This window comes from Rhagoletis pomonella, unplaced genomic scaffold (genome assembly GCF_013731165.1).
Source record: "Rhagoletis pomonella isolate Grant_MI unplaced genomic scaffold, Rhpom_1.0 Rhpom_scaffold_00004, whole genome shotgun sequence".
Classification (NCBI taxonomy): Eukaryota; Metazoa; Arthropoda; class Insecta; order Diptera; family Tephritidae; genus Rhagoletis; species Rhagoletis pomonella.
The window spans coordinates 24029567-24042161 of NW_023458558.1; the positions used below are offsets into that span (position 1 = coordinate 24029567).

At 34.5% G+C, this 12595-nt stretch overlaps 2 protein-coding genes across 2 annotated transcripts in view; both read left to right on the forward strand.

Annotated features, from left to right (window-relative positions):
• Window positions 1–82, forward strand: part of LOC118738161 (transcription initiation factor TFIID subunit 7-like) — a 16645-nt gene extending 16563 nt beyond the window's left edge. Inside the window, exon 4 of the mRNA XM_036469086.1 lies at window positions 3–82. Within this exon, the coding sequence (XP_036324979.1) occupies window positions 3–82 (80 nt within the window). The remainder of the gene's footprint in view (window positions 1–2) is intronic.
• A 305-nt stretch (window positions 83–387) lies between these two features.
• LOC118738162 (proteoglycan Cow) overlaps window positions 388–12595 on the forward strand; it is a 51832-nt gene continuing 39624 nt past the window's right edge. The window contains exons 1-3 of the mRNA XM_036469087.1: window positions 388–511; window positions 6238–6340; window positions 8342–8563. Coding sequence (XP_036324980.1) covers window positions 388–511; window positions 6238–6340; window positions 8342–8563 — 449 coding nt within the window. The remainder of the gene's footprint in view (window positions 512–6237; window positions 6341–8341; window positions 8564–12595) is intronic.

Sequence of the window (12595 nt, forward strand, 5' to 3'; positions counted from 1 at the left end):
AGATGAAGATGAAGATGAAGATGAAGATGAAGATGAAGATGAAGATGGGGATGACCTCAAAATAGCAGATCTTATTTTCTAACGCGTTAATTCTATGGGAAAATTTAACGCAGCATGCGGCACCTAGAATTATGGTAGAGAGGGGAGATTCTTAGAACTTCTTACCATTTTTAGCATCATTTCAATATCTATAATAACTCAGCTGCCATTGAGAATGTAATCAAGCTTTTCGCCATATTTAATTTAAGATCAAGGTACCACAAATTTATCGACGTTTTACATTTTTAACCATATTTTTATCATTAAGGTTTTTCTTTGCTCGCGTGCGTTAAATCACTCGAGTACACATGTGTAATTGAAATTTTATCATTACGTACATATGTATGTATGCACCTTACATACGTTTTAATTTTCCTCCTTTTTGCCTGTTTCTTACAGATAAATAAAAACTCGCAAGTACAATCGAAGAGCATCAACGGCGAACGCAAGCGCTGGATCCACGATCCCACAAGTGAGTATACAAACATACATATGTATGTATGTACCAAACGTATATGTATTTATATATTTTTTAAGTCATAAAAATGTGCACATGTGTATAAAAAGGTTATATAAATCTGTATGTTTACTACCCTGCAGCAAAATTTAAAAACATTCTGGCAAAGCATTAGTTCCACACTACTACGGGCTATTATTTTAAGCTGTGCTTCAATTTTGTGTGAAATGTCAGTTAGGCTACGCGGGCTGTCAAGGTTGCATATCGATGGCTGAGTGGAAGTTCAACCTATCGAAACGCCCCATCTTAGAAAATTTTTCAACAAACGCTCTATTTTAGAATTTGATTGAAAAACGCCCTATCTAAGAATTTGGTTAAAAAATGCCCTATCTCAACTGCCGATTCCTAAACGCCCCATCTCAGCACATTTTTAATGTATTTTCATTTGAGATAAAATTTCTGTAAACTTCTGAATAGGGCTTTCAAATTCTGAAGTAGGGCATTCTAGAAAAGTTTTCTGAAATTGGTCGTTATCGAACTGGTTGGCGAGATAGGTCCATCTTCCACTCAGCCATCGGAATGGGTTTTTTCTCATAGAAAAATTTTTATCCCAAATCTGTCCCAGCGGTATACAGTTCAGAACGAGTTCAAAAATTCTACAGAGGAGATCAACTGTGACCTGCTAGGACTTCGCTAACATAAAAATGACAATATAAATATTTGATTTGAGAGAAATGAAGAACCAGTATCGTCTCGGTTCAAGCTAGCTCGGCGCGAGTTCAGAATAAGTTAGCTTTGCTGCAGGGTGGCGAGTGTATGTGTTGTGCTTTGTTTTTGGCTGCAGTAATCATATATGTATGTTTTTTATGCGCGCACAAACGCAGCCATAAAGCCAGCAGGTGACCGCGATTTATTGCACGCGCTTTTATTTCATTCCCAACATATTAAGTGTCGGAGAGGAAGATGAGCTTGAAAAATGCACATCCTCTGTGCTGTGTGTGTGAGCGCGTATGTGATATGTACGTAAAAAGATATGGCGGATTAAAAAAATATTAAAGAGTGTTGTTTAAACGATGTTTACTTGAATATATTATTTTAATTAAATTAACGCGAGCAACGGAGTGAGATAGTACTATAGTGTAAATATTTCATGAGTTTTTAAAGACACAATGAAAGTTGGCATTTTTTTACTGATGATTTGCCAGTTCGACTGTGCGTTAATTTTCATTCATTTAACGAAACGGGTAGTTAACGTGAAAGTTGCAAAACTAGGATTTGCTAGAAATTATTCTTAGTTTTTTTTTTTTCAAAAGCAACCTGTAACCTCTAAAGCGACTTTGGCCGAGTCTAAAAAAGCATGCCAGTCCTTTCTCTTCTATGCCAACTGACGCCAATTGCAAAATCCAAGTGAATCCAAGTCCTGCTCCACCTGGTGTTTCCAATGCAGAGGATGCCTCCCTCTTTCTCTCTGTTAAAAGCATCGGCATCCGCGCACTGTGGTTCGGATCACAAATCTAGCTGGACGAAACTATTTAAACAAATACTCGTTGATGGATCTTTACACCACTTCTTACCTTACGAATCTGAAGTCACTTATCAAAAATTCAAAATGCCGGATCCAATATGGCGGACGAAAAAAAAAAAAAAATCGGTAGATTTCTGTGAAACTGGGTATCTGGGGGTTTTCTGGGTCGCTGATTACATATCTAAAGTCATTTACCAAAAATTCAAAATGCCGGATCCAATATGGCGGACGAAAATTAAAAAAAAATCGGTAGATTTCTATGTAACTGGGTTTCTGGGGGTTTTCTGGGTTGCTGATTACGAATCTAAAGTCATTTACTTAATTTACTTTATTTACTTCGAAACGAGCATTTTCATCAGATATTTCTTTCAATTTACTAATCACATAATCACGGAAACCTTGTTGTCTTTTAGAAGTTTCAGCAACACTTCTCCAAATGTCAAACAACTCACTTCTTAAGATTTTATTTACCATGAAATTTAAGATCACAGCAAGAAACACAAATAAATTTCAGAAAAAATTGTATAACAGCGCTTAAAGATTTGCATGCCTGTTGTGTAATTTTTTAATTTCAGAAAGGAGAAAATTCGCGAGTTACTATTTTTTTTTTTAACTCTAACATAACCAAAGTTTTTATAACTCCAAGTATTTTTCTGTTTTAACATACAACCCCTACCCCCCTCTCTCCCGTGGATCCACCACTGATCTTATATTTATATTCAGATACATTCCTGTTAATAATTACTTTTGAATTTTGAGATTTGACATACCGTCACTAAAATGTAAATATCTAAGCCAATTGGTTAGACTTGGTTGTCGAACTTACCCTCTGCATTTGCGAAGATGTAAAGAATAATATGCAAGTGGTTTTATAACGGCCTTCGGCGGCCTTTACTTTTCCTACTCTTTAATTTATTTTTTTAATTAATCAAAACGACGATTTTTCAGAATAAATTTGCTCTGAATCTATAGCGAAATTAATCTAATTTTTTTGTTTATAAAGTCAATTTGCAATTATGCAAATATCTGTGAGTGCAATTAGCAATCTTTTAAGTTAAATTTTAGCTTTTAAAATAGAGTTCTCAAATAGGCGGCGTTGACTTACCTTTTTTTGTTTGTTTTCATATGTTAATGTCTTTAATAAATGCAATTTCTATTTGAATGTATTGTCAGGAATGTATTCCAAGTACCATTAAGTATTTTAAAAACAAAAAAAATTTTGACTTTCGTCCAGCTAGATCTGCTATCCGAACCACTGTGCCGCGTTGAATACTTTCAGAGCTGTAGCGTTGCTGTCCATTTGAGCGGCATTACCTATCCAGCGTAGCCGCCGGATTTTAATTCGCTGCACTATGTCTATATCGTTATAAAGCTCCTACAGCTCATAGTTAAGTCGTCTGCGATATTTGCTATTGTCAAAATCTTACGTAAAATTTTCATCTCGATTACTCCAAGGGCCGCCTCATCGGATGTTGTCACTGTTAGGTTTAGTTTAGAATCATATCGTCGTTTAAAGTACAAATTAAAATTATAAATTATTTTCTAGAGATTAAAATTACTCTTATTTCAAAATGGCACTCTTTTTTATAAAGCAATTGCATTTCTGGCTAGTATATTTCAGGACGAATGAATAAGGATTGAGCCAAGAGCCTGTGTGAGCATATCCAATTTTTGGCGGCAAATGTCAGTTACGCGGTTTTGCAGAATGACGATACGTGGTTTAGTACTTTAAACGACGGTGGGAGACGGTGTAGTATAGTCTGCCATTTATATGAGTTTTTGGTGAAAAGGAAAAAATTATACAATTTAGTAGTCATATTGGGTTCCCCCATTTTCAATTTCAAAAATCTAATATCGGATTCTAAATCAGCGACTTCCAAAACCCCCAAAGACACCAAATCAATTTGGTTACTTCTCAGCTTTTGGCCAGCAAATAGTAGTCGCCAGACCATAGTGCACTGTAGGGACACGTAAACTTAATTTTGGGTCGTAGATAATGGAACTATGTGTGTATATACACTTTTTTTCCAAGATCGGATAATTTTCTCAAGATATCTTCATTTCAGGCTTGCATTCCAAATGACAAAAAAATTTAAATTTTAACATGAGAAATTTTTATCATAAACCATTACCAATATGTATCAGGGATGTGGCGAACATTTGCATTCGCATTCGTTAAGTGAATGATTCGCATCATCTTACGTATTCGCATTCGACATTCGCATTCGCATCAAATGATACGAATGTTTTGCGAATGCCAATGTGTACATGGGCAGAGAGTCCACTCTAACATTGTTGAAGTGGCTCTAACAGCCCGATTATCTGTACTTGTGATAAATAAAAAAATGTATAATTTGTAAATTTTTTATTATTTATTATTTATCAAGAATTGTAATTCTAGCACAGAAATGTTTATGTCATTCTTAACAATCGCATTCGCATTCCGATTCACAAATATGACATTCGAAACATCCCTAGTATGCATGAATACGGCCATGTACGTATGGCCATGGCGTATGAGTAATATTAATTCCTGCTCCTATTTCATACAAAAAATTATTGCACATTTTAAATTGACCATTCACCATCGATTTTTGTCGTTAGTAGCAAAAGAACAGGCTTTAATAAAAATCCGAAAAATTACAAAAGACTTTTGTTTTGATCTTTTCTTTGTTAGAGTTTGAATTTCTTTCTTATAAATATCTTGAGAAAATGGCCTAATCTGGAGAAACGGTAAACATGTCCATAATCTACGACGGTGTTTTTTGTATAGTTTCGAAACTTGAGATTATCGGTGCAGCGTAATTCTCTTAGTTCTAAATCAATTTAACTCACCTTAAGTTAAACAAAAAGAAACAAAATTTAGCGAGGTTTCAAGTACTTTTTCTAGGCGTGGAGGATAACGCTGCCGTGATTTGTCACTAGCCCGTCCTTTGAGCGTTAGTGAATTTATAATTAGTGAGCAGCTTATCCAGTGATTTCCATCAGTTTATGATAGTATAAGAAAGACAGCTATTGAACATATATTGCCAATGCACCAAGTGAGGTTTGAGATACTTTTTCTCGCCTTAAAGAGTTTTACGGGCTTGGAGGTCATATGTATTTATTTCAATTGGCTGACATATATTTTTATGAAGACCGACAAATATATATATTTTTTTTCAGTGTTTGGTCCAGTCGACTTTGTGGAGTCACGCATATTTTTGCTTGGTTGTCAATTAGTAGTAGTGGATTTTGAAAGCAAGCACCTCAACAAAACTACACACACAAACATATTTTTTTCTAAAGTTCGTACTAAAATATTTGGGTCGCGATGAACATAAATAGATTAATCATTCCCGATCTACGTTACTATAAACGCAGATTGAGTTAATGCAATCCTGGCTATACTATTTTTTCAAGTGCATTTAGCTTTCATTTCGATGCTGATAGTTGCAGGGTGTGCCACCATTTGACTAACGCCACGCCATCAGATATTGTACATATCTAACGAATTTTTTTGTGTCCCCAATATCAACTGAAATACATATGTACATATGTATATGCACATGTACACACATTTGCAATTTCATTTTCCGTACAATAAAGTTCAAAACCATTCGCGCAATAATGGCACTACAGCATTTTTTACTGGTTGGCGTTGGCGTGCAGGGCAAAATCGTGGAGAAATTGTTGCGTGTACCTGTTGTTGCGTTTACTGTTTCATCAATGACTTTGTTTGTGTAAATATGTATATATTTCCATATGTATCTATGAAATTGTGTGCAGTCGAGAGGCTGCCTATTGTGTAAAACTAAGTACATACATACATACGTAACGTACGGTACATAAAAAAAAGAGCGCACCGTTAAAGGCGCTTGGCAGCGTTGAAAAAAAGGATTCATTTGTTTGAGACAAAAAAATTAAATTACTAAAGTTATTTGTAGTGAGTCACGTAAAAGGTAAGTTAAAAAAAGTTTGTAATTGTCGAAAAGAGAAGACAGACAGACTGCAATAAAAAATGCTCGTTTCCTTGATTAAACTCCATTTGGATGCAACTTACTTTGTTTGTATGAATGTATTTGCATGTGTACGAGAATGTCTAGGCGTATGGGATGTGCTTCTATGCATTTAGCCTAAGTGTGCTTAAATGTAATTAAAACATAATTGCTTAATCCCTGAGACTATTATTTACTTATTAATTACTTTTTCTGTAACTCTCTCTCTTTACCGCCAGGTGACCTTTGTCGGCCGTTAAATTGCAAAAAACGTGAAATTTGCCTGTTGGAGGATGAGTACAGCGCAGTGTGCGTTTCGAAGCGTGACTTACACAAGAATCGGTGAGTTTATTTAGTACGAAAATTAAGTAAAAATAAATACACAAAATTACAAAGAACAAATACAGAAGGTGTAACGGTAAAATCGCATTTACTTACATGGATATACATGCGTAATTTATGCGGTTATTTTTTTTTTTATTCAGTTTACCAGCCAAGTGTGTACAACCACAATGTTATTCTTAATTTTAATTTATTGAAAAATTCTGTAATCCATCGGTTTTTGAACCGATTTTTTTTTTCTAAACTATCGCTGAAAAAATGCTTTACTTTTAGTTTTTGTACGTGAAAAATTAACTCATACCGTACTAAGCATTATTTTTTAAATAAAAACAAAAACATTGAAGCTAAGCATTCGGTATTTATTATTTTGAGCAAGAAATATCGATAAGTTTGTCTTAATACGCGAAGAAATTGTTTGTCCAGGACATAAGGTCTGCACTGTTCGCTCGATTGTCAATAAAGGTATCTCAAATAAAAGCGTTATTTTTTCAAGAAGAGTTGCCACCTTTTGAACAATTAAATTCCAATCATTTAATAATCAGTACCATTATAACTGCACCGTTCGGTCGATTGTCCAAAGTGAGGTGTCAAATAAAAGGTGTCAATAATAAGGTTTACTTTTTTGAAAAGAGTTGCCACCTTTTAAAAAATTCAAATTAAATAAAAAAAATCAATTATTACAAAATAGTTGTCAATCGGAACTTGCTTTACAAAGCTTAATTTCTTATCTTAACCATAGGAGATTGCCACCTGTTTAAAAAATCAAATTCATTTTAAATTAAGGGAGTTAGGTAAGAGAAATATGTATCATCATTTGTTTGCCGAACGAAAGGGGTTTCAGAAGGAGTCCGATCAGACCTTTTCCTGAGCCCGTCTTTAGACGAGAATGAAGAAAGCATATAGTGGACTTAGACAGAGTTGAGTAAGCTGCTAAAACAAAAAAAAAAAACAAAAAAAAACAGTGACGTTCGATTTTATTTTTATTTTTTTAGCAGTTTTCTGCAGTGGAAAAATATTTCGAATTACTAAATTCTGACACATAAGTAAACTAGGTGAAACCCAGATTTATTCGATTGAAAAAATCCGATTTACTCAGCATTCGAAAAATCAAAATTTCAAAAAACAGCCTAGAAATAAAAAAAGTGCTTGAAATCGGTTTGGAAAAACCGACTCAATCACCCTAATTGATGCATACGTATGTATGTATGTAGATTAGACTGCATCACTCCCAATACAAAAAAAAAATAAAAATCGGTACTGTTTTTCTATTGAAATTATAAAATCTATTTTATTTTAATCTGTTTTGTCTTCTGAGCGAACTTTTTACAAAAAGTTATTTATGAAACTATTTTTATTCATAAAAAAACTCCATTTTCGGAGGTATTTTCAAATTGGTCCAGTTCGCTTAAATCTTAATATTTTTCCGAAATATTTTGGTGGGACGTCTTAAAATACAATAAATTTTGTAGTCCCGGCGGAAAAACCGCCACTATTTTTGGTGATGCAGTCTAATGTGGATGTGTACATATGTATGTATATACATACATACACATATATTTATAAATTTATTTGTAAAGCCGTGCACACAACTCAATTAAAAAAGATCTGCCTACTTTACCGCAAACCCTCCGGCAAGCTATCCTTTTAATAACCCAATTGGCCACCTCACTATTATAAAATCAACTTGAACGCCCAACTTTTTACAACCCCTTGCCAAATCTATATTACACTTCAGTTACACACAAGTGGCTGCTCTTGCATAAAAAGTTTAATTACTCCTTTTTAACTCACCTTTATCCATCCTGAAGATGTCTAAAAGTCCCCTACACCATTAATCTCCCACACCCTCTGCCAATACACCGCCCGGCCCGCTGTTGGTGACCATTAGCCAACCATTCTATCCTCTAGCCTCCTCTGGACGACTCTAAGCTGTCCTGTACTGTTGTGATGTCGTTGCACTAATTATTTTTATCTGCTTTATCTTTCGTCACCGATCTGTAGTGATGAAATAATCACGAAAGCCAAGTACTTGGAAGAGGAGGCGGCTAAGCGACGCGCAAACAAGGACATCACCAACCACAACAATAACAACAACAATAACGACAATGACAATGATGATGAGGATGCAAAGAATTTTAGCTCCGATGAGGATTCCCGTGAGGATGATGTCTTTTATGAGAACAACAACACAGCCGGCGATAAGGACGACGACGAGGATGAAGAGTGAGTCCTATACACATGTACATATATATGTACATCATATATGTATGTAATAGAAAGCATAGACGAATGAAATTAGTGGAAATTATCTATAAATGACAGGGTTGGCCGCCATAGGATTAAAAATAAGATTTTCACATTTCATTAATTAACGTCAATTTTGAATGGTTGAATGGCTTAATCTTCGTTTGAGCTGGCCGCCTTAATGCACACTACATACAGCTGTGCGCTGAGAAAGTCAGAAGTGAAATGTGTGTGAATTGATGGCACGTGTCGGTCGCACATTTTTAGGTGGGTGGTGGGGGCGACTCCCGCATTCGTTCGTTAGTGTGAATGAGTTTATATGAGCATCATCGGCAGCAGTAAATACTAAATGTGTTTGAAAGTCTGGAAGGGTAAGTGATTTTGGTTTCGATAGCACACATGTACATATGTATGTATACATATGTATATGTGCAAATGCATATGTAGGGGCGTGAGTGTATTAAAGAACGCTTGTGGCCTATTTTCAAGTGGAAATGAATGGTTTGCCTGCTTTTCAACTTTTTTGTTGTATGGTCTCATGGCTGCGGTGGATGGCCTTAATAATAGCTTGACTCTGTGTTGTTAGTTATTCTGTGAAAAAGGTTAATAGAGACTTTAAAAACAGGTCACCTATGAAATAATGTTGTTAAGTTGCAAAAGATAGCTGTTTTATATATACACAAAAGTACAAATGAGATTAAGCGCCGCTATTGATTTTTGGGTGGCTTTTGATTTGAGCTTCTGCTTAATGAAAATAAACTACGGGTAGGTAATACATATCGCACATCCTCTGCAAAAGAGGCATAACTCAAAAATCAAATCTGAAAATCTAACTGCTTTTGTATAGTACAAATTCAGCGCAGTTAATATGAAAACAGGTAAATCAGTAGTTTTCTAGCTAGAGAATATATTGGTGCATTCATTGGAAATAAAGCCTACGGATTGATTTAAGCAAAATAACCGATTAATTTGTTTAATGGTTCCTCTCAAAATAAACCCGTTTTAAATATGTATTTGGATTAAAGAGTTATTTCCAATCCAATTTTTTGAACTTACTTAAAAAAAAATTTAAGAAACTTTAGTTGATTAATTAATTAATTAATTAGATTTCTTAGAAAGATTTTGGAGTATCCACTTTTGTAGCTCATTCAATTGTAGTATAATAAAGTGCTAGGACTTACGTGACGATTTTTATATATAAAGAAAATGGGCGTATCCTTCACAAAAAAAAAATTAAATTAATTTACCAAAAATCAACCGTAGGTCATAGCTACTGAGTAAAAATGTGTGAAGTGGGCCACCATTTTTGCGAGGGTCGAGCTTTTTTTGTGCAATTATGTGTATATGCTTCACAACGATAAAAGAAATATACAAGTTTCACAATTTTGCGAGATTCGAATTATTTCGGAAGTTATAGCTATTACGATTTTTCGAATTTGTTTAGATTTTAATTGTTTTCTCGCGATAGGTATTAAACATATTTTAAACAGTTGAGAATGATGGTGTTTTCTTCCCATTTTTGTTTTTTATTTTTTATATGGCCATAATTTATTTTTTATAAAAGTTTTTAATTTTCTTTTTAATATTACTGCCATTTCAATGGCTTTAAAATCACGTTTTGGGTTAATATTGTTGTACGTTCTGTTAGTAATTATTTGCAAAAAAAGAAAAAATTTCCTGCATTGCATCGAGACGAAAGTTATTCACGCTTGTCGCCCATTTTGTTTTTTTGTATATTTTGTATGTACCTTTGAGTTGATTGTCATTTCTGCTGCTATCCTCATAGCGAAAACCTCCGCTTGAAATGTGCTGCGCTGTTCCGGTAACCTTTCTGCCCGCTTGGCGTTCAGTTTCCGGCAGTATACTCCGGCACCAACTCCCGTTACCATTACAGAGCCATCCGTGAAAATGTTTAGGTATATACAGCTAGTTTTCATTCCTTGCTCCATGCCTCCTCTACAATCGTTTTGCGCGAAACCTTCGTTCCCAATTAATTCCTGCATAGGTGGAATTATATATTCTATGGTTAACAAAATTTGGACGTCGAACAAAACTCGATTAGCAGTGAAAACATTTCAGGTTATTCTTTATAACTATGCCGGAATTACTTCGCCAAATCATGATAGAAAAAAGAAGGTAGTTTCAATAAACAACTTTTTGATTGAAAAGCAGATTTTTGACAATTGCTCATATATGTGGGATTATGTATGAAATAGTTTTATTAACATTTACCTTTTAAATTAAAATCTTATCTTAAAAATGTTTAAATTTTACATTAAATACATATGATAACCACTTCGCAAAGACAATTTTTAGATTAGTAAAATTTTAGTGAGCATATCGCACACCTAAATCTAAAGTGCGATCAACTCAAAAAAAATAAAAAAAATGTTGGGCGATTTTTTTGCATAAATCAATTCATAGGACTTACATCCAATGGAAATATTTTTTCATCAATGATTAATACATTAACTAGAAAACTACCGTTATACCTGTTTTTGTATTAATTGCGTTGAATCTGTACGATCCACAAGCAGTTAAATTTCCCTATCTGAATTTTGAGTTAGCTCACTTTAGGTCTAGGTATACGATATATTGTCACTAAACACGAATAAAAGCGCGCTAGTGGTTTGTTTTGGCGAAAAAAAGGAACATAAAAAAATATTTTACAGAAAAAGCCGCTTAAGAAAAACTAGATTTATACCTGGCGAAGGTCTGTCACTCCAACATCATTCCCCAAAACCTCCTAAGGGAATTTACATACTGTTACACTCGCAAACATAGTTAACCGCGCCGTCAAATATTTTTAACGCGTCTTCCTTCGTTGTCGAATGTCATTTGATTATTTCACAACTTAGCTAGACCAGAGGGTCACGTTCTGCGTTATTGTGAAGTGATAAAAATAACACTTTCACATCGCAATAAGTGCCTTTTCTTTAACCTTTCATTTCGATTCACGATAGCGCATAACGGGAATTGAACCTCAGGACTATTACAGTTTTCTATAACGAAGATGCTCGTTTGTTATATACACATTTCGGTGTGAATTTAATATACATACATATATTTAGGTGCTTCACTATATGTCGTGTAAGTGTCGTATGTCGTAAAGTTTGAACGATGTCACAAACTGCTTAATTGTCAGGTAGTTATTATGGCGACGAATAAGTGGCAATGGAACTAACTTATTTTTTGCATCATGCGCCAAATTGCTTAAAGGGACAAAACAAAACAACAGCAGCAAATAGAGATATTGAAATGAAAGGCGAAGTCGATTCAAAAGATGATCAGTTTGTTCTTTTTTTGTTGATTTTCATTGAATAAAATTGATACTGCGAAACTACATTAACTACTTTTTTTTCAAATCTGTTTACGGTTGTTTAATTTTTTTGAATTTGTATACTACTTTTGTCCGAAAACAGATAGCTAGTAGGATTTGGTATACCTAAATAACTAGCTTATGTAGAATATCTCTGACATTTCAGATCCTCAGTTATAATAAAAAATATTCTAAATGCTCAATATTACTTCTACAGTTGCACCAAAGAAACTCGCTTTGACCTTGAAGGCACTTTACATGGTCAATCGAAAAAGGCACCAAACAAATGCCAACAACCCTAATACTACAATTCTAAAATATTTTTTAGCTTTCACCGCTGCACCAGAATAGTGTTTTTCATTTCAGGAATGGAATGTAGGCAAGCATGTATGTACGTTTTGTTGATTTTATTTTCATTTCACCAAACACGCGTGCATAGGTTCACTTATTGTTTTGCTACATATACAGATGTATCCTTACGCTAGCGTGTGCAAATGTATGTACATATGTATGTATGTACATATGTTTGTGCTTCCTTCGGCATGCTCTCGAACCTTATCGTCTGACCTAAACCCAAATTGCGTCCAAACACGCGATTACACTGTTGACCTCCTGTTCTTTATTTTTTGTTTTGTAGAGATCCCATGAGCCGTGGCCGAGTTGCTGCTGAACATAGGCAATAACAACAAAAA